This window comes from Zootermopsis nevadensis, unplaced genomic scaffold (genome assembly GCF_977971745.1).
Source record: "Zootermopsis nevadensis isolate Lab colony 2312 unplaced genomic scaffold, Znev_1.0 Znev_ptg000024l, whole genome shotgun sequence".
In the NCBI taxonomy this organism is placed as follows: Eukaryota; Metazoa; Arthropoda; class Insecta; order Blattodea; family Termopsidae; genus Zootermopsis; species Zootermopsis nevadensis.
Genome location: NW_028259156.1, coordinates 18,603,930 through 18,626,701, shown reverse-complemented (window position 1 = coordinate 18,626,701; position 22,772 = coordinate 18,603,930). Strand labels below are relative to the sequence as shown.

The window sequence follows — 22,772 nt, the reverse complement described above, 5'->3', positions numbered from 1 at the left end:
TTACAAAACTCATAAATCCTCTGGATTTACTGCATAAGCGTTAGAGATAGTGACATATATAAATAAAAAATGCTTTTGAATCAAGGTCTTGCACAGAAATAATCATAGTTGTAACCATTCGTTCATTCAGAGTAAATGTCAGTATAGGATAGTACTTTGTTTTCCATATAAAGAAGAAGTTTCATTATCTTGTATTTCTTTCTTAACCTCAAAATTGCAGGATATGGACGCAACTTTCTGTCTTCGCACGTTGGCAGTAAATGTAGTTGCTTCGTGCTCTGGTTTTACGTTGACACTACCGGAGCAGTTGTATTCGTGAAAGTTGTATATGACTGGAAAGAATTGAATTTCAAGAATGCCTGAATGCATAGAAATAATATTAAAACGTAAGGTGTTACACTTTTGAAATATGTGGTTAAATTTACTTGTGTAAAAATTATTTGAGATTGGCGGAGTAATTAGCAGGTGGGTAATGGTAATGAACAAATATATCTGTACCAGTTGAGTAAAATAACGGAATATGTTTTTGTGCAAATGTGGACTGTATAGTACCATTTGACTATTTGTGAAGTCCTGTTAAATATTTTGTTTGATATCCAAATAATAATAGTAATTTTCTTTCTAACACAGCTATGATTATTGTGACAGCTGTGAACTGTGTTGACACGTACTAGAAATATGGCAAGCACAGATGTTGCAAGTGTCTCCACCTGTTCCTCAAAATATTCTCTCACTGGGGTCTGCAGGTTTTATTCATGCAGTTAGAAAATTCATGCTATGGATTTATTAACTGGGGTAAATTTTCTTTATGTGTTTGTGAAAGAATGACAGCAGAGTTAGTTGGAATGTGTATTTTTTTAATGAGGCCAGATGATACACAGGTTGTCAAGTTACCGGTAATTAACGCCAGACAGTAGTGATCATCATTATTGACACTTATTTTATGACCTAATTCTCTGTTTGCAAGTATGACATTTGCAATACGGCTGAAAGAAAATATGTGTGTGTAACATAGATCAAAGTGAATTGAAGATAACCAACCATCTACTTTTCTAGCATTGGAAACACCTATCAACATGACTGGGGCAGTGACTTAAGTAGGGTTTAGGCGCAGGTTTGTGGGCTCTTGGCATATGCTCCATTTGAATTAACATTTAGTTTTTGTTTTACTTTTTGCAAAAGTCTGTGTACTATAATACACTGGAAACAAAATATTGGTATTCTGGCAGTTGTAGAAAATTTATGCCAATGATAGAAAGTAAATAATTGCAGGCATTAAATTGCTTAAGTGGCTGATTATTTATTTGATATCATCTGTTTTGCAAAGAGTTAAGTCATATATCAACAAAAGTATAGTGAATCCTGTTGAAAGTACCCTGTCTCTCCCAGATCCTTTAGACACTACATTTCTGCACATGAAGTACTGCAGGAGGCAATTGTATGACAGAGTTAATACTGTAAAATATTCCTGTTTTCATTTTATGTAATGTTTGATAAGTAATTAATTGAAGTTTTATTCTAATATTTTAAATCTGCTTATCCCCTAATACCTTTAAGTAAGTACTCCTATAATCTGTTACCTGTTTTGTATTTACTCACAGTGTTTATCTTCTTCTTTGTGTTAAATGTTGTGTTAGGACATTAAATATGTTTTCTCTTGATGTAGGCTTACATGAACATAGGTGTATGCCAGATGTCACACACAGTGATCGTGTGGTAACTCATGAATTCCAGGACTCCAGTAGTGAAGACATCTTTTGTATTAAGGTCTTTGATGTTTTCTCATGTCACTCCAGGGAAATGTTGGAATGGGTAATGGGTTATTTCACACAGTCGGTTTTCAGGATGTCATCTTAACATCAGCCGGTCACTACTTTCCTCTTCCTTCCTTGAAGACCAGTGCTGTTTATCCTCAGTGTTATCCTCTTATTGTAAGAAGGTCACTGAGTTTTGACTGCATAAGAACTTTAGTCAGTATTCTTCTTCGTATTAAGTTATTGTTTCCGTTATATATGGGTCGATGGATGAAAAGTCTCCAGTCTCTTCTTCACAACCTTTCGTTTTTGATTTCATGCAAGCTCTTCCAACTCCTGATGTCTTAAGCCATTGTAGTAATTTTTCTTTTAGTTCTGCTGACAAATTTTGGGTTCTTACTTCTTTTATAAAGGTTTTATTTCTAATTTTGTATCTTCTTCTTCTTCCCCCCGCAGTGGTTTTCAGAACTTCCCTATTCATTGCATTTTGTTTTATTTCATAACAGTTCATGTCATAGTGTTAAGTGTTTTATTTGGTTTAACATCTACTTTATACATTTTTGGCACTTATACATCTTTTCCAAACTAAAGGAATTCTTCCCTTGACAAGTAACACTTGTAAATTACCAGATCTACTGGGTGAGATTTCAGAAATAACTTGGTACCTTAAGATTCTTTGCTTGAGGTGTCAGTTTTAGTGTGCAAAATCAATCACTTTGTAAGTATATTAAAATTTAAAGCTACAGCCCATCCACAGTTTGCATTGCGATTAAAATGTGATGAGAGCATTTCAAATTCCTCCTAGAGTAGTGATGTTTGTATGAATTTTTCATCATTACATCTTGTAATTAAACTGTATAAACTGAATTTAGGACAATGTTAGATTCACATTGCCTGACATTGTTTCATGCATGTAGGTGTAATCATTTAAACTGTACATGCCTTTCCCTTGGAGTGACCATTTGGGTGAAATGATTATGATGTGAATTCTCCCGGTGATGGTGATTGTGGCCTGTCTTGCAAGAAACATTTTGTAACAAGTAGTAAAATATTTTGGGTGTTTTGCATACTTTCAGCAGCTGTGAATTGTGCATACAGTGTAGTCTCCACACAAAATTCTTTTCATGCAAACACAAGAAGTCTGCTGGGAAATAGAAGTGGGAGAAGGGGTGATGTTATTGTTTGTGCATGTGCACTGTGTCTATTCATATTCTAAACACGTTGTACTCCAGTAATCTCCAGCAGTGAAGTACATTATATTCAAATAGAGGAAACAGTGGTGGATGCGTGTTTTGTGAAAGAATATAGTGTGGTTGTTTATGCCCACTTGAACTCCCAGCAGACTTCTCATGGTGCACTGACAGTACTTTTGGGGACCTTGACTTTTCCTGATTCATACTGAAATGTCAACATAAAATCAAATGAAAGGATAGGTTTTATTTAAAGGAAACAGTGTTTTACAAGTAAATAAATGATCAATTTGGTCTTCTGGGTTGTAATGATGTGTGGGCGTGCAGGGACGCAAACATCTTAAATAAACATATTGTCTTCATCTTCTACCCTGGATGAAGCGGGGTCCAGCATCTCTTTGAATTTTTCACAAATCATCAACGTCCATACCCTGTTTGCTACAGTAGTGTAAACATGTGGTGACTTTTCAGTGAACTGTCATGTACTCGCACACCAGAATTGTACCATAGCAACTGGCAATCCAGTTTAAAGTGTACCTAGTTTGAGTCTCAGTAATGATACTGACTGGGATTTTTATTTTTTTCACCTGAACCTTTATGTAAATATTGAGATTGTACCTTGAAATGAGACTAAGCTGACACTTCACTCATTCTTTCCAGTTAGTTTTAAATCATTCTGTAATTTTTTTTGTTTATACCATTTAACCTATGCATTTGTCATTAAATGAATGGATAAAAGATGGGAACATCTCCAGTTATTCAGGTGTATTTATCCAAATTCTTGTCAGATTGATGTATACTACAAGCACTGTGCTGTTTGTGGTTGTCAGTAATAAATTGGAAATGAGATGAACGAAGCAGTCTTAACCTTGTAAGGTATTATCACAGGATTTGTCTGGAAGCCTTCAGGCCAAGGACTGGACCCCTCCATAATGTGAAGCCACTTGACCTCGGTGTTTAGTATAATTAAACTGATAACTTTGCAGCATCCCTTTGGGTGGTTGGAAAAGTAATTGTTTCTGTTACTGTTGATTTGTGATCCTAAGGAACATAAAAGATAAAATCAATTTGCAGGAGTGAATCAGCAGTGGGGAAGAAGATGGAAGGTCCTGAGGTTACATTCATATTCCAATTTGGGCTGGTACGGGACACAGTAACAGCAGCGGCCAGTACCCTGGGGCTCAAGACTCTCAAGGATCTTGCATGTGACTTCATAAATAGGAAGGTGGGTACTGCCAGCATACTGAGGCCCAGGACCCACAAAGTTTTTGCATGCAATTACATTAACCAGAAGGTGGGTACAGCCTTAAATATTAGTTTATTGTAGAGAAATGTTGGTTCTTTACTATTTGGAGGGAAGTTCTGTCATCTGTAAACTATGATACTGTGAAATGTTAATACAGTGAAATAACATTTCCAGTTTGATGGAATGTGTTTTTGAATATATAAGCACATGGCAAATTATTTAATTCTGACAATTTAATTTTTGAAGATGTTTATATTTATAGGAATTGAGTTCCATGGCTCATTACAATAAAGAGTGTAACAGTGCAGTATTGTATAAAAATAACTATCAGCAAACTGACTCGTACTTCCCCTGAATGATACTTGTTTGTAGGCAGTCTTAACCAAGTTTACAGCACAGCCATAACTTAAGGGCTACCATAGAGTAAATGAGCAGTATTTTTCATCAACCATTACTCTGAATTTGTTTGTTTTTCAGACATGACTCTAGCAGGTCAGTGTATCATTAACACTTTAGACTTGAATTTGGAAGGTACCCGATTCATGTCTTCGCTGAGGTGTATTAATAAGCCATACTGCATAAATTCTGGATGAAAATTTTAGTAGTCTTTTATGACACATGATTGTCATTGGTTTCATTTTGCTGTTTGTTGAAATAATATTGCTACATGATGTATATTACAGTTCCCTGATCACGGTCTGACAAGGCTGAGTGAACGTCTGTTGTTGTTTCGTCATGATTATGGGTCTGCTAACATTCTGCAACATATCAACTCAGCAGCTGAGATCATGGACGAGACCCTCGTGGAGATAGTTCTCTCTGCTCAAGTGCCAACAGAAGAGGTCCAATTCCGTCCTCATGCCCTGGCTGTTCACTCCTACAAAGCTCCAACATTCTGTGACTTCTGTGGAGAGATGCTTTTTGGTTTAGTGAGACAGGGACTCAAGTGTGAAGGTGAGAGACATTTGAAAATAATTTTAGAGTATGAATGTGTCAGCTGAAGGAGATTATGTTGTGCAGGTGAGGTAAAAAAGAAATGCATGTGAAAGTTTTATAAGAAACTTCGAGCAATAGTTCTCATTGCCTGAAAGAAAAATTATAAAATAACGGCTTTCAAAGGACCAGTACTCAATCTGTTTTGAATTATGCCATTTAAATAATATCAGCCTAATGTTATTATTACTTAATTGTCAAATTATATGAATTTACAGTGTGAAAATTATTATCTTTGTGATACTGAAGTTCAAGAGACATTAAGATTGAACATTCAGAATTAAAATTATGCATGAGATCATATGAAATAATTTGCTAGAAACCTTCTGTATTATCACATTGATGTAGTAACAGAGAGAAGGGTAATCATAATTGGCTTACCTAATAAGATCTGTGTAAAGATATTAGTAATGTTCATCACAGACTAGAAGGAGGTAAATAATCATGGGCTGAAAGTGGTATTTATTCCATATGTGGTAAATTTGTTTATATGTATCTGTGGACTGGCATAAGCAAATCGCTGGTTAAGAAACAATGACATAGAGACCAGTTAAATCATCTGGAACAAGAAACCTGGAATTTCAATAATTGTTTCTGTGCCATCCATACCAACTTTAAGAACAGAGATAAATTAATATTAACTTTTACTTACAGTTTATTTCCTCCTGAAAAAATTATTGTGATTCTTATTTATAAACATTCAGTTGTTAGATATATTAGTAGAAGCTACCTCCAAAAATGTCCAATTTACTGAAATGTACATTCAGTTTTTAGGAGGTATTTGAAGGAAAAATGTGTGCAATACAACTTTTGTTTTTATCATTGTAGGCTGTAGCCTCAACTTCCATAAACGTTGTGTTGTAAAAATTCCCAACAATTGCACATCAGCAACTGGAAGGGGGCGGCGCCCATCAACTCTTCTTGTTCCACGCAGCCCATCAGACACAGGGTCCACGGTCTCTCTTCCCTCAGCCTCTGAAGATAGTACACAAGTATGTTAGCATATATATGTAACAAAGTAGGAAAGATAATAGGCGTACTGCGTGTAAACTGTGATGCACAGACCGTAAAGGTTAAGTGAACATATCATGGGGAAGTTTTGTCTCCCTGTCCTTGTTATATCTGCAGGGATACTGAGTGGAATTTTATGAAATTTGGTATTGGCCCATTATAATTCCTACTTTACTTTAAGCCAATTTAAAACTGTTTCAGTTTTCTAAAAAAACAGGTGGTTGTATAAAAAGTTGGCACCTGACATGAAATGTCTCATTGAAAGCCATTTTGTATGAGTGTTTAATAGAATTCAAGGAAAAAAGTCTGTGATTACATGTAATGTGATTAGCTTTGCAAAAATATGTGGCTAATAGGTTTAATTTTGAAGTCTGAAGGTTGCTGATGATGGTGCATCTAATCTGTATAAATTATTTAATGGACTTTGTCCATTATCTCATTTGCAAATAAAACTAAAACTATAATGTTTCAGAAGCTGAATCTTCTTCCATCTTTAGGTAAAGTGTTGGGTATGAGGCTATCTACACCAAGGGGCTCAACAGCTATGGTTTCTGACCCTTCCTTTTTACCTGAATATGAAAGAAGATCCAGCTTCTGAAACAGTAGTTTTATTTCTATTTGTAATTTAAATGATGGATGAAGTCCAAGAAAACATTTAATTTTTTACTTCTGGAGCACTTCTTGTAATTTATATTCTCATTGTTATTCTTGCAGCTTCTTTCTAATAATGTTATACCAAAACAGAGCCGTTCTCCGTCACTGGGTGGACGCACAGCAGACAGGGAAGCAGCGGGGCACATTAGAATCCCCCACACTTTTGTTCTGCACAGCTACATGCGCCCCACAGTCTGTCACTTCTGCCGAAAACTTCTGAAGGGAATCATTAAGCAAGGCATGCAGTGCAAAGACTGCCACTGTAATGCACATAAGAAGTGTGTTGATAAGATTCCGAAAGACTGTTTTGGTGAGTCTGTCTTCCATGTTGTGCCTGCTGTTTGTTAAGTGCGATCATTTTTGAATTCATATTACTTTTACATTGCACTTATTTTCAGGTTTTGTTATTTAAAAATTAATACAAACTTCTTGGTATGTTTAATCAACTGTTGCCACAACAAAAATATATCAGTTCCGTGTATGTATTTAACCTTGACCACCATCCCTCTGTCTGCTCTGGACAGAAGCTACAGCTTGTCTGGTATGGTATGGCTGATGTAACTGGAGCATTGTGCTTTCAGCAGGAGATTTTCAAGATAGTGGAGTTGGTAGTGAGGTAGATCGAGAGTGCCGTGATGTCTGCGAGGACGAAAGTGACACTGAGAATGGTGGCTCTCCATCTGGTGCTCGCAAAACTTCATCTCCAGACCCTCCTCTCATGAATGGAGAATGTGTAGTAAGTTTTTACTTCATGAATTGCCATATTAAAGTATTCAGAATAATGTATTACTTTCATTTAGTAGTAATAAAGTGTACATAATCTGAGCTGATCTTCACGAAATTTAGATTTGGTACTGTCATTCCCAAGTATTTGAATGTTGCTGTATTTTTTAAGGTTTCATTGGCTATCATATTATGTTTTTGTCTTATATTCTTAGTTTTCTCTGTGTTACTTCAAGACCAGTTTTCTTACTATGTAGGTTTTCCTTTATGGTATGTATCTTTTACCCAATAAATTACTGTTATTAACAAATAAAAATAATTTGAAGTATCCTTTTCAGTTCGCAATGGAGTATTCTGGAAGAAGTTTGGAAAGCAATGTTGATAAAGCACCTCCTTGTTTCAGAACATTCTGAGTGGGAAATTCATCAGACAGTGATAATCTGTAGGGATTTTAGTGTATTTGTTAAAAATCTCGGGATCAGATCTGTCTCAGTATGTAATATTTTAATGAGTTCATATGATTTTACTTGTGTTAATTATAGGTAGAATGATATTCTTTTTGTTTACTTTGGAATTGCTTGCTTCTGCAGATTTACTTTGTTTCAGGATATGATTCCAGGACATGATGAAGGAGATCCTATGAAACGATTGACCAGGTGAAAATATCATTATTTTGTTTACGTATTTGATGTGAAAGTGTAGTTGAATAGGATGTAGTCTGGTAGAAGATGACTAATGTTGCAGAAGTACATGAAAGCGACAAAGACCTCCGAAACATTAATAAATGTCTATCGGACTACATGGCTCCATAGCCTGCCTAGTCTTGTACAGTAGTCTAATATGTAGTCTGGTGCTATAACCCAGAAGACTGCCATTTTTGTACTCAGCACTGTGAGAACCTCAAATACTATGAAAAACTTCAGGCAGGATAGACAATCTCTGGTCTGAGGTTTGAACTTGGGACTACTTGAATGTGAAGCAGGAGTGCTAACCACTTGAAAACAGAGTTTGGTTCTATGCTTGTTATCTGATTGGAAATATAATTGTAAAACATAAATCTTATAAAAGTTGTTTGAATTTTTTCTTAGCTGAATAAAGTAGAAAATATGCATCACCAGACAAGCGTTTGTGATTGGAAGTAGGTATAACATATAATTTTACAGATTTGTTGGTTTAATTACAACTAGTCATCTGATACATAAGAGTAGTGATATTTCGTGTCTGTTAAATGTAATGTAAATGACACTCGTTAATGATAATTGCAATTAGATGTAGGGCTGTAGACACAATTTTCATTTGATTCATCATACTAGAGGAAACAATGTTCTTGCCACTGATCTAGGCATTGTAATGTGTTTGTTGACAGCTCTTCGCCAAGTAACAATATTCCCCTCATGCGCATTGTGCAGTCAGTGAAGCACACCAAGCGACGAGGATCAAAGGTTATTAAGGAAGGTTGGATGGTACACTTTACCAACAAGGACCGCATGGTGAGTTGAATGTTGAATTGAATATGGGACGTACTGTATGAAGTTGAAGAGGAGAATTAAGAATAAATGTCTCGTGTTGCAGCGCAAGCGTCACTACTGGCGCCTGGACACCAAGTCAGTGACTCTGTTTCAGAGTGACACAGGCTCCAAATACTACAAGGAAATTCCACTTGCTGAGATCCTGTCAATTGATACTGCTCGAAGTCTTCATGGAGGTGGGTGAAGTTGAATCATTATGTAGAATAACAGGAGTGGAAAGGTTTGCTTCAGTGGAGTTCCCATGTTTTGAAATGTGATTTTATGTACTTCATTGATGTTCATTTATTACAGATACAGATCTATTGTTACATTATTTATTGCCCTACAGATAACACACTGTACTGCCAGGAAAGATTTATTCTTTTGCATCATTAAATGTCCAGCACTTTGAAATTATTAAAATAAAAGTTGTATACATGCTGTATATAACGTCATGTAATGTAATGTGACAGTTTTTTTATGATCTGTTTTGGACAAATTTATTTTAGTTTCATTGTATTGTTGTAATAGATACCTTCCATATATGTGCTCAATTTGTTCTTTTTCTATGCAGAAGACATGTAGTAATTAGTCTGCAAAAGCCAGGAGGGTACTTTCCCACTAACTATTTTTGTATAATCATCCTCATATATCATTTTATTCAGTATATTCTATTCAGTAGAGACAATTTTATTAAATAACTAAGAAACGAAAAAAGCACAATAATTATACAATCATCTTTATGTGTTATGTGCATGAAGTGAATTAAATGATAGCATGGGGAAGACATGTCCTTGTGTCTACATGTTTCACTACTTGACAAATTTAATTTAAACTTTATAATGGACATCTAAACTATAGTTTGATATACAGATTTAACTTTGGTTCATATCAGTCTGGTATAAAGTAAAGTAAAGCAAAGTTGTCTCACTCTATGCCATGTGGGCTCTACTCATTCTCAGTCTTGGCACTAGAGGGGGTTAATGGTCAGCATCACACCCTGGCCACACCTTTCCTCTGGGAAAGGACCCCAGAGCCGGTCTGGATGCAGAGGCTAAAGGACATCCTCTGCCCCCGTTGGGGATCAAACCCCAGCCGTCTGTAGCCAGTCACTACACTGACTGAGCTACCCTGGCTCATATTAGTCTGGTATAACCCTTAATTTATGAAGCTGTATTCACTTTTATTGGTGACCAACATTGGTCCATATCATAAAATATAGATTTCTTTACAATCGTCATCTTTCTTGAGCTAGCTTTTGATATAGTTAAAAGTTAAAAAACATAATTAAACATAAGATTTTACTCTTAATGCAGTATTTTACCTATGTAGTAATACACTTGATATCAGTAGACTTTTATCTGCATTAAATAAACATTAAGGCCAGCAATATGTGCAGGAACAGAAAGACCACATTTGGAAAATGTGCGACACCTCCCATATCACAGTTGTGTGAAGTTGTTTGCAGGGTCAAGGGCAGCCGCAGAATATCTGGAGAAGATGGTGTTACGGAGAGTAACACTGTGTACTCATGTTTCAGATGTGATGCATTGTTTTGAACTTCGAACAGCCAATGTTGATTATTATGTGGGAGAAGACCCTCTGTATGGGCAGAAGGATGCGTCAAGAATTACCCTTCCACCTGCTGACAGTGGAGTTGGGGCACACCTTGCCAAGAGCTGGGAGACCAGCATCCGACAAGCTCTCATGCCTGTCACATCACATCCAAGTAGGTAATTTGGAAATATGTAGACTTCCTGCGAGACTGCACAAACAGACTGTATGCCACATTCGTACATTGAGGACCATCATCACAAGCACACAGTCTGTTGGTTGGAAGGTTTCTGTAATTATTTTCAATTTTTGGTAGTGCTTCATATCCTTTGCATTTGTGAAATCTCTGGTAGATACTATAGATTTCTAATAGTTTCAATACTTCTTATACAAATGGCACATTAATACAAGTATGAAGCAAAACATAGTTGGATGGATGATTGGATATTAATATTTGCATGGGGGAAGAAATTAATGAGAAATTACATGCAGACATTGACTGATTTGAATATAGGAGTCACAATAGAACAAATTAAGTGTTATATTGGTGATTGATAGATTCTTCACATTATGAATATCTTTGTTTTAGAGGGTGACATATCAGATGAACCGGAGGAGAGAGTTACAGACATGAGTCAACTGTACCAGATCTTTGCAGACGAGGTTCTCGGCTCTGGGCAATTTGGGATCGTATATGGAGGTTGGGAAATTTTATACTCCAGTTAGTTAAAATGTGATTTAAAGTTTTTGATCATTCTTTAATACATAAGATGAACTCATAATGGGTATACACTGTCTCTCAAAAACAACTTATTGATTTTGATGAAATTTGGTACTTAGGTTGTATGCTGAAAGTTGTCAGGTGTAAATTCACCTGGTTCATATTGGTGAGACAAACAGTGATTGAGTCTCTACTTATGTGTTTATTTTGTGCACTTTTTGCAAAGAATGAACAGTAAAACTAAATGGCCTGTTTTTGTTATTTATTTCAGGTGTGCATCGCAAATCGGGTCGTTCTGTGGCAATTAAAGTGATTGATAAAATGAGGTTTCCCACAAAACAGGAGGCGCAACTGAAGAATGAGGTGTCAATCTTACAGAACCTGTCACATTGTGGGGTTGTAAACTTGGAGCGCATGTTTGAGACATCGGAGCGTATCTATGTGGTGATGGAGAAGCTGAAAGGAGACATGTTAGAGATGATATTATCCAGTCAGAATGGGAGGCTCAGTGAGCGTATTACCAAGTTCCTCATCACACAGGTATATTAACTTGGTATCCTCACCAGACAAAACAGTTTAGTAGAAAATACTAAAATATTAGCTACAAGCCACATTGAAATCCTCTAGGTGCCTGTGAACTGCCTAATGTTTGTTCACTCTTGTCATGTGCTTTAGATTCTGGTGGCTTTGAAACATCTCCACAGTGAGAACATTGTGCACTGTGACCTAAAGCCAGAGAATGTCCTTCTGAGCTCTGATTCAGACTTTCCTCAAGTGAAGCTCTGTGACTTTGGCTTTGCTAGAATTATTGGTGAGAAGTCTTTTCGACGCTCAGTGGTTGGCACTCCTGCCTATCTTGGTGAGTTGTGGGGAGAAGAAAACTAATTTTATTTATTTGTGTTGTCTTTGTTTCTCTTTCTCTGTATATATAAAACCTGTGAATTTGTCATTAAATAAACCAGTACAAAGTAAAAATAGTTAGCAGCTCCTCTTTGTGTGCATTACTTGTGCACCTCTTAATTACTCTTTCTCTTGAACAGCCCCAGAAGTACTTCGTAACAAGGGCTATGATCGCTCACTGGATATGTGGAGTGTTGGTGTAATTGTGTATGTTAGCCTCAGTGGGACGTTTCCCTTCAATGAAGATGAAGATATCAATGAACAAATTCAGAATGCAGCATTCATGTATCCACCAAATCCCTGGAAGGAAATTTCTTCAGATGGTAAGTAAATCTATCATCGTAATTATTATGATAGTCCAGTATTTCCCAAAATGTAAGGATTTGTGTTCCTCTTTTGGGATCTTGTCTGTACTATTGTACCCCTTCTCCCAGTTACCAGAATCAGTTGACTTGCCAGCCATCAAACCAGATTTTGATTAAGCTGTAGATACGAACTAAATATAAGCTATGAGGAAAGACAGAAACTTATGAGCATTATCAATATTAAAGAATTTGTTATATACACCTTATGAATTGTAATAAAAATGTTGAATTTTTAAAGGACGTGGCATGTGTTTTATGTTGGCAGCTATTGATCTAATCAACAACTTGCTACAAGTGAAACAGAGGAAACGGTACACTGTTGCCAAATCACTTGCACATGTCTGGTTACAGGTGAGTGATCAACATTTTATAATACCACATCAGCTTTCCACTGCATGGGCCTGGGTTCAATCCTAGGGCAGCACTGGAAAATGTTCTAAGTACTGTACTTTGGTTTCTCCATGCCAAATAATGTCATTTGACAAATTCTCCGATTGTCTGCCATCATTTTGTCATGGTAGGCTGCAATACCAAGGTGCTGAATGTCATGCAACTCATATATTTTTGTGATAACACTTTTCTGTGAATTATGCACTGTTATATGTCAGGACTACCAGACATGGTGTGATCTGAGGAAACTGGAGACTCAGGTTGGAAACCGCTATTTGACACATGAGTCAGATGATGCCCGCTGGGAAAACTTCTGCAGAGATCGCCTCTGACCGTCCAAAAACTGGCTCTCATCCACGAGAACCAGGTGCCGCAAACTGATGAGGCTGCAGCCTCAACAATGCTCATGAGTATGTAGCAGGTAGAAGGTAACATAATAGAGTAGGAACCAGGGCAAGTAGCATTCTTGCATTATAACACTGTGCCTGATTTAAGTTGTACAATACCAGAAATTATAGTAGCTGTGTTCCCACAGTTCTGTGAAATCATGAGTTGTCACTGGATAGGTATAAATATTTCTGTATTCAAGTAATAGACACTTAAGTGCTTAGAAGATATACAAATATATGAGGTGGTTTATCGTAGGCTTATAAATAATATTTGGTGCAGAGCTAGAAATCTGGGGTAGCTCAGTCAATAAAGTAACCAGCCTTCGGCTGGAAAACAAGTTAAATTCCTAACAGGGCTAGGTATTTCTCTGTTTGCCACCATGTCCAGACTAGTGCTTGACCCTATTCAGCCTCTTTTCCAGTGACTAAAATGGGATATTCTAGTGGATAAAATGTCTGACTGTGAGGGTGATCAGTCACCTCCATCTAATGCCAAAGTTAGAAAGTGAGTTGACTTTATCTCCACTCTTGTCATCCATCTTACTGGTATGGTGCTTTAACACCTCCACTTTATCAGTCAGCATACTTTTAGTATGTTGTAGCAATCTAGTTCAAATAAATTTGATATAAATTTAGTCACAATTACTTTGTTTCAAAGTGCATCTGTTTATCATTACAGTATGAAGATTTTTATTAACAGATGTGATTTGGTTGTGAATGAACTCCTAAATGTTTATGTGACATCCAAGAAATGGCAGGAGTTTGATGTGAGAACATAAATATAAATGTTATTGAAAGAACTGTTGGGTTTGTCTTGATGATGACCCAGTAGAATAAATTATGGTTTGTCTGCATTTCACCATTGGTTATAAGAACTTCTGCAGGCATGTTCACCTGTGAGCTACTTATTTAAAATTTTAAGAAAGTTAGTCTTTTGTTTAATCTACAAATTATTAGATGTTGTATTACTGGTTTCAGTTTATTCTAAAGTAGATCAGTCCCAGTTGTATAAGACAAGATTGCTACTTTGTGAAAATTCATGCACATTCTGTCGTATAATCAAACTGTATATCATTGCTTCTTTTTACGTTTTGTACTAAACTTGTGAAGTTGAGTGCTTTGTGTACAGCAGTGGCCCCATGTGAAACTGGGGTAGAATTGGGCATCGCACAGTAGGTGAGATGTTAATGAATGTTGTGGGGGTTACTAGCTTTTATGAAGGAGCTTTGAAATACTGTTTTGGTTTTATGCAAACATTGCAGCATCTGTAAGAATGTGAACATAACAGTGAACCACTTGAAGCAGTAATTCAACTTAACATTCAAATTGAGACGTAGTCAAATCTTAATTACTCAGACTTTAATGTGCAGTTTATATCAGTGGAATTTTAAACAAGTGGCTTAAAGAGAAGTACATAGACATTTTGTTAAGATCTTTCACTATGTAATTTAACATAGAAAGTTATTATAGTGATGGTGATAAATAATCTAAGCATCATTAACTTCATTTTATGTTATAAAATTGTTTGGTAACACTAATTCTGTTAATTTGGGAGAAGGTTTAGCATAATTTGTGTGTGTAGAATTTCCAAGTTGGGATGGTTGAGATAGGAACACATGCTTGCCAGAAAGAGGTTCATGAGACTAAATTGCAAAAAATTAATACTTTTGTGACCATTTTGAACATTATTAGAAGAGAATTTGGTGACATATTTGATAAAACTGGAACTGGTTTGCTGCTTCATCAGTCTTCTGCCACCCTTGACCTCATTCAGACTTCTTCTGCCATTGTCATTGTCAACAGCACTGTGCCTTTAATCACAGAATGAAGTTGGCTTAGATCGGCACTTGTTATGCCACACACAACAAACACAGACTTGGTCTTTTTGAAACTGACAGATGTTAAAAGTCCAAATTGTGCTCACTGCTTCCAGTCCAAGAAGTTCATAAAGTTGATGCAATTGTGTTTGTTTGTAAATATCATAGAACTATGACAGTTTCTTGTGTGGGAATTTTATTTACTTCATACCATACTGTTTATCCATTCTTTCATTTTGCGATGCCATATGTGCACTCCTACACTACAAAATTTGAAATAATAAAAATGTAAGCATTATTTTTACTCAAGAGTTTAGAAAACACATTATTACATTTTTATGTATTTGTTGAATCCGTGTGAGACCAACTTTTGAAGTAGCTTGAAATTTAAAGCTTGGTGCTGAAAGTGAAGTAACCAGTAGTTGATTTGTAAAATTTCTTACTGTTAACATGTTGTGGACTAACACTATAAATTATCTTAATCCTCTTATATGTTACTAATACATTAATATTGGCGAATTTAAATAAGATGAAGTAAGAGTCTGGGATAAAAATATGTACTTCAGCCAGTATTCAACCTCGTAAGCTTGGTCTGCTGCAGTCTGTTATCTCACCAATGGTATTTGAATAACTTGATACTGCTTCATTTTTCACTGTTGTTAGGTTCCTGTTTATTGTGGCATTTTCTGAACTGCATTTTTGTGATGATAGGTGTTGTGTGAATCCAGTGCTGTACTGCAACCTGGTGTTCAGATGTTAATGTATCTCAGTATTGTCAGATACTTACAGTGATTTTTATTTTTGTTGCATAAATCTTTCTAATTTATTTCTTTTTGCTATTTTTAGGATTTAACACAAAATATTATAGTAACACAATTACACTCATTTTTTACATACACAGACACATCTTTATCTAACTAATTCATCATTATGCACATCTCAGTGGATTATCAGATTTAAAATGTCTGCAATGTATGCAAATCTATGTAATAATGTCATCTTCAGCTATAACATATCTTATAGCAGCTACAATTAATTTTGTGTGAGTAATGCACTTTTACAATGGAATGTTTCATCTCAGAAATTTTTTTTAACAGCCAGTGAAAACACAAGGAACCTGAATGATCTCAGAGCATGACAAAGTGGAAAACAAGCAATACTGTAAACCATTTCCATATAACTCATAACATTCAGCCATTTGGATCTTCTGAGACATCATTTAGAACACAAAATCTGATCAACACTTCAATATTGTTTCTGTGGGAATATCTGATATGTTGTTTTGACAGCACTATTATCCATAGATCTGCAGACATTTTACAGTAACTTAGAAACATAACTTTGAAATGTTTTCTAAATAGTAAGATTTTCTTAAACACCAAAGAAAACTTTGAATTTATATCCAGTGCATTTTCTACTTGTATTGTGTTATTCGTATAACACCATGCATGTAAAAAAATGCATAAATTCAATTTACAAAGTACATGTTATGATGTCTGGTTTGTCTTCATCCTAGTATGATGTACCTTTCCTACATCACATACTAAAATATTAATAACAATAACAGTCATGATAATAAATTCAGAAAAGTAAGGTGTGCCAAGTAATCAAAAATTACAACTCTAATTATTGTCACTAAATTGGTAGGAATTTTCAGCTCTGGTTAATGCCACTAAATTAGTAAGAATAAAATTCCTAATTGCTTGTTTACCAAGATTTTACCAATCAAAATTGACTTACATATTAGTGGCTTTCCATTGCTGTAATAATAGCTGAAACTAACTTTAATTATAGGTTTTTATCTGGGCTTAGTTTACTTACAACTACTTCCATTTATATTTAACTGTAGCCTTTACAGTATTTATGCAAACACAAAATTTATTTTAAGATTTATATCTAACTGTAGAAAATAATGGATGCATCCTCTGCCAATGGCCTACAGGGTTGAAACACAAGCAGTGTTAATGTTCAAACAATAAAATTATACTGTTGTGGTTTAAGAAGTAAACAGATAACTCTGTTTTATCTGTGAATTATTGTAACTTCCAGACAGATGAACTGTTCAAAGAACTTCTTGTCCATACAAGATTTTATGGGCAACAGTGTACATTGTCTTCTACTTTTAAGCACACTATAGTTAAATCTCATTATTATGTGTTTTTGGAGACCTTAAATTTATGTACTCATTAATGGAACAACAACTTAGAGTAAATAGAAGGGAAGTTTTTTTTATTTAGATGAAACTGTTTAAAGGATGGTCTGTGCTTTTTGTTGAATTAATCTGATTCAGAATGTTTACTTACCATTCTTCATGAACAGTTTCCATTTATTTTTATTGTATTTTCACAACCTGAATCCACATTTTCTCTGCTGTAAAAACTCAAATCTGTTTTACAAGAACAATGAAATGCAGAAATTGTGATATGGATTCTCAGAACTTCGTACTTAATAATGAAATATATCACACAATAAGTACTTAAAAATCAAAGTATTTTTACTTTGTATATAGTGAAGTTTTAGTTGGGGTTAATGGAATGTAAGTTGATTTGAAATGGGATTCCACTGTATGGAGTTTCACATTTTATTTAGTTTTTGTGTTGTTATATGCAGACCTCTTTCTGACTTACTGGATATTGTTTTTTACTGTGGTAAGTTTAGTTGTTTGTTGTAATAGTGCAGGACTGTGATCTCCTTGGTAACGCGATACCTGTTGCAGACTGTACTGGTGCCACCCTAGAAACTGGGAGCACATTCAGTATTTCCTACTCAATAAAATTGTGGATTTAGGTAGTTGCTTGTAGTTAAAAGTTAACACTTTGTATGAGTGCAGATATTATTGCAGTTTTAATGCATGCCAGTTTTTCATAAATGTTGTATTAGGTCTGATTTTTTACAGAGACTTGAACTTGTTAAGTTGTTACATGTATTTATGTAAAGAATGAACAATACTCCAAATGATAAAGCAACCAAGTTGCATTTGAATGCATTTCTATTTGAAACAAATCAAAATTGATTAGTTCAAATCTGTCTTTTAGAGAGAAGTGATTGTTACTAAAATTGAAACAGAACTTGTGGCATTGCCATTAATACTTTCCTGCAGACAGGAAATGGGTTGGCTGAATCTTGCTTGTGTTTAATAGTTACTGATCTCCTGCACTTCTGTATGGACACAGTTTGAACTACTAATATATAATTCCCTGCCCTGCAAGCATTGCTTAAGCCTGTATTTCTAATTGGATAGAAATATCTCTTTTGCCGTAATTGTAAAAGGAAGGTTGCCATATGACTAAACCCCACACACTGAAGACGTACTGGGAGTAACATTAACTGGAATGAATATTCAAGTTCCCACTGTGCATGCTCAATCATGAGGGACAGAGGCCTGATTGACCCCAGAGCAAGTCTGGAAATAAGAAGAGAAAAATTCTACCTCTGCCAGGAAACGATCCCCAGACACTCAGCCCACAGTCATTCATGTGATTTGGCTGTCCTGGCTCATTGTTACAGTCCAGTTGTATTCATAATACATAAGTGCACTGATCATGTTAGAAGTTTCATTTGTTGTAACACTGAAAGTGTTATGCTAATCTTTTTCTTGATATTATCATATATAAGTTGATACAAGTGCAATAACTGTAATGGCAGAATGGTGTTGAAGTAATAGTCAGGCTGGAAGATGTAACTAGTAGTTCAGACATTGGTTGTTACTGCATTGAATTCCACTGAGGTTAAACACCACTCAGAACTTAAATGTGTGAAGAACAGATTCAGGACACTTGAATTTATTTTCAAACTTGATTTGTTTCATATATAATGTATAAACTATAATTTATTAATTTAAAAGCAAAGATAATATGAATTTAATAAAAATAACTGGAGTCGTTTTGAAAGGGACCAGTGATGCAGAGGCCTACAGAGTTGAGGGACCTGGTACAGGGCAACTCTCATACAGTGAGTGAGTTTGAACTGTAAAACTGAAACCCTTCATTGGATAGCATGGAAGAGCATACATAGCAAGTGTCTGAAAAGCAAAGTACTCATGAAAGTAAGATGAAGTGGGAAATTTATAGGATTAGATTAGAAACATCGTGATTCATACAAGTTATCTAGTTTTTGTTGTGGTTGTGAAATCATTGAGTGTATAGTGGAATGGAAATGTAGTTCAGATGAGATAGAGCAGACATCTTGAAAGACTGAGACAGGACGATGATGATAAGCTGGATAAATATGGTTTGAGATTGGGTGATGGATCATACTGGTTCTGGATTATGTGCAGTGGCAAAACTTGTTAGTAGGGCTGTTGAATGTTTGGGTTCTAGTCCGAGATTGTCAGATTAGAATGTTTTATAATCATATGAGAAATTGAATGTTTACTGGCAGAAAGACTATTTTTCCAGTGCATGGGGTTGATGGACATTATTGAGTTTTCACACCCACTACCATAGTTATCACCTCATTACTGTTCACCCAACTCAGGCAGTAAATATTGGAGATGTTAACTGTTGCCTTAATGCTTTGTTGTACAAAAACAGGGTCTCTATGTTCCTTCCTATCTTGGTTTTCTGCCTGCCTCTCATAACTAAATTTGTATTGATATTATAATAAACATCCTATACAGATGTCAATGCTTCTGCATTTTAAATTTGTATCTATTCAGATGAATACTTTTCTAATTTATGGCATACATGAAAGGTGGATGATTTTTACAGTTCATTACGTGTACTATTGATGAAGCCATATTGAATTCTACAGTGAGAAAAGAATATTTATAGAAGTTGTAATTTGACTGTAGAGTTGCCCTAGCAAAGCCAGTTCCTCCCAAGTGCCTCATGAAATGCAGCAACTTCCCAATAAGGTTTAAGCAATCTTTATTTTTGGAATAATACAGTGTTTCATTTTTTTTTAACGATGTTGAGAGTTTCAGTCGTGATGGTATAGCTGCTGATCTTACTGGTATCAAGTCAGTGTAGTAGCACCATGTTCTTCAGAGCCATGCTTGCATAAGTTACCAGTCACGCAAATATTTGTCAAGTCTTTTCAGGTGGTCACTAATGTGACCACCCGAAATAAAGTGATCATATCAGTAAAGGCACTATTTCACAATGGAGACCAATTGTTTATGAAAAAGTGATGTTTTATTCTGTATCAGAGTGGCTTATTTCCAGAAAGGACTTTTATAAATTCTCATAGAATGTATTTAGTTATGGTTTATTTAATGATGCTGTCAGACTTCGTACTAGAATTCTGTAGACATTATCATGAGTGGTTGCATTTGTTTGTGTTGAGAAACTTTTGCTAAATTAATATATTCAATTCCAACTGGAAATTCCAAGAGGGATGTTTTTTGAACATTCCTTCAAACATTTATGTAGCATGTGCACACACATGTATATGTGCCCTTACATAGATTAACGTCATTGACTTCTAATATTAACTATACTGGTATATTTCAGCAAATCTTTTTATATATTGGGTTTATAGTCCTGTAGGTGGTTGTCGTTTCACAGAACTTGTCGTGGAGGCACTATGTTCCTCTGAAATGTTAGTAAATATGTACAAAACTTTGCAGCATCACAATCCAGACCACAATCCATATGTCACCCAGTTTCCATACAAACGTGCCATGACATTAAGAAGGAAGTGGAGCATGAAACTGTCATTAGGACATTCTAATCAGTGTGTTTCCATAATCCTTCATACGCATCATCATCCCAGGAGATGCAGGTCATCAGTCTGCAGAGCTATTTTGTTTTCAGACAGTTCCTTTTATAGCTCCCTTCACCTATTTGTATCCCATTGTTCTTTCCTATTTGTGTCTAGAGATGCTGTTGGTATTCTGCTGTTTTTCACATCCCAATTTACCATCAGTTAACAGTAATTAAAATTTTTGTCATTTTGAAGTTAACACATTTGAGAGGTTATTTTCATGGTTAGTGCAAAGTAATTAGATTTTAAGAGAAACTAAATCTTCATGTTCTATAAATTGTCAGACTTTGTTCATTATGGTAACATTTTCAGTTTTCTGGGGTGTCATTCTAATTCTGCACATTCATTAATCAGGTAACAACAACTTGAACTTATGTAAGAAAATTTCTGATTTACATGGTGTGATTCTTAATACAAGTTTTGTTTTATTTTGACAGTATTGCCTTATTTTCAACCTATTAACATTTGTGGGCTGTACCTCAACTTCTGTGGTACTAAGACAAAATTTCGTCTGGAACAAGTGAGATTATATTTTCTATTAGGACTTCAGAAAGACAAGACTGATTAGAAAAACCACAGGAGTATTTTGTAATTTAGAATTACTTACAGTTTAGTATGGATAGTTTCAGAAGACATCTGATTTTGAAATCCTTGATCTAAAACTTTCGATGGATGTGATATCACTGGCTAAAATTCTGATTACTTTATGTTACTTTGTGCAAAGAATTGTGGACTCCACATAACTGACAGCAGAAATCCAGTAATATTATTTCTACATGAATGCAAAATGTACTTTATTTTGTCTGTTTCTATCTTCAGAGTTATTCTCCATCCAGTTCATAATTTTTCTTCTAAAATTTGTGTACTGAAGTAACAAACATATGTCATTGACATTTACTCATGTTCTAGGTCAAGGTTTCTTCTTTCCACAAGACCAAATTCCTTGGCCTTCTGTCATAAACAACATAATTAATTTTTTGGACAGTTTTATGACATACAGCATTCACAGGCTGAAAATTGCCGTAGTGGTATGGTATCTTAATCATGAACGCACAAAACAAAAATGTATTATGCACAATGAAACTTTATTAGTGCTTTCCACTAGGACATATTATTGTATAAGAAATTCAATTTGTGCTGTCTCAGGCCGAATTCTGTAAAGTAGTGCTCTTCTTTAGATAACACTTTTTATTGTAAGTCCTATAAGAATGTGCTAATGAAGTTTGAATTTGTGTTGCCAGAAGGTCCAGCTATGTTGTGTTCAAGATTGAAAGTTCTTCAAATGTGGTTTTGACAATCTTGTAGTTGCAAAGTAAGTTTGATTTATTTGTGGACCTATTTGATGGAATTTACGTTCCAAGAGGGATGTCTGAATAATTTTATATTAAAGAACTGAAATTTTTTATGTGTATAAATGAAGTAGGTAGATGATAAGAATTGTAAACTGTATGTGTAAAATTGTTACTTATTTTCTTCCAGAATTTTAAGCGACCTTTGACTTCAAGGTTGTTAAAATGAAGTGGACAAGTCTCACTACATTATCATGCTGTCATTGAACAGCTTATATAAGTTTAGGTGTATGCTTTGATAGAATTTCGGTCTTCCATAAAGTAAATTGTCTAAAAAAGTGCAATTGACATGAGAAAAACCCCAAGGTTTTTTTTCCCCCAGTAACAAGGCCTAATGTATTGTTGCAGTATTATAGAAGTTATAGTGTAATAAGCTTTGTGTATGTGTGTGAGTATATATATACATACACACACACATATGAGAAACAATGTTATTGATAGGGTGTGGGAGAAAACTCAGTAAATGCTTTCATATATATATATATATATATATATGCTGTTC

The 22,772-nt window shown here is 35.2% G+C and overlaps 1 protein-coding gene across 5 annotated transcripts; it reads left to right on the top strand.

Moving 5' to 3' along the window:
• The first annotated feature begins 249 nt into the window (after positions 1 to 249).
• PKD (serine/threonine-protein kinase D3) lies at positions 250 to 22,760 on the top strand. 5 transcript variants are annotated; one of them, XM_087354867.1, is made up of 17 exons: positions 250 to 465; positions 1,667 to 1,767; positions 4,019 to 4,169; positions 4,874 to 5,144; positions 6,012 to 6,175; positions 6,909 to 7,158; positions 7,433 to 7,584; positions 8,178 to 8,227; positions 8,938 to 9,061; positions 9,144 to 9,276; positions 10,620 to 10,808; positions 11,223 to 11,333; positions 11,626 to 11,894; positions 12,030 to 12,213; positions 12,395 to 12,577; positions 12,885 to 12,970; positions 13,228 to 22,760. In XM_087354867.1, exons 2-17 carry the CDS (start codon positions 1,724 to 1,726, stop codon positions 13,339 to 13,341), a joined length of 2,475 nt encoding a protein of 824 aa, XP_087210993.1. In that variant the 5' UTR covers positions 250 to 465; positions 1,667 to 1,723; the 3' UTR covers positions 13,342 to 22,760. The 5 variants fall into 5 exon arrangements, with proteins under 5 accessions (XP_087210993.1, XP_087210992.1, XP_087210990.1 ...); XM_087354866.1 differs by having other exon boundaries at positions 251 to 386; positions 7,430 to 7,584; XM_087354864.1 differs by having other exon boundaries at positions 251 to 465; positions 7,430 to 7,584.
• The last annotated feature ends 12 nt before the right edge of the window (positions 22,761 to 22,772 follow it).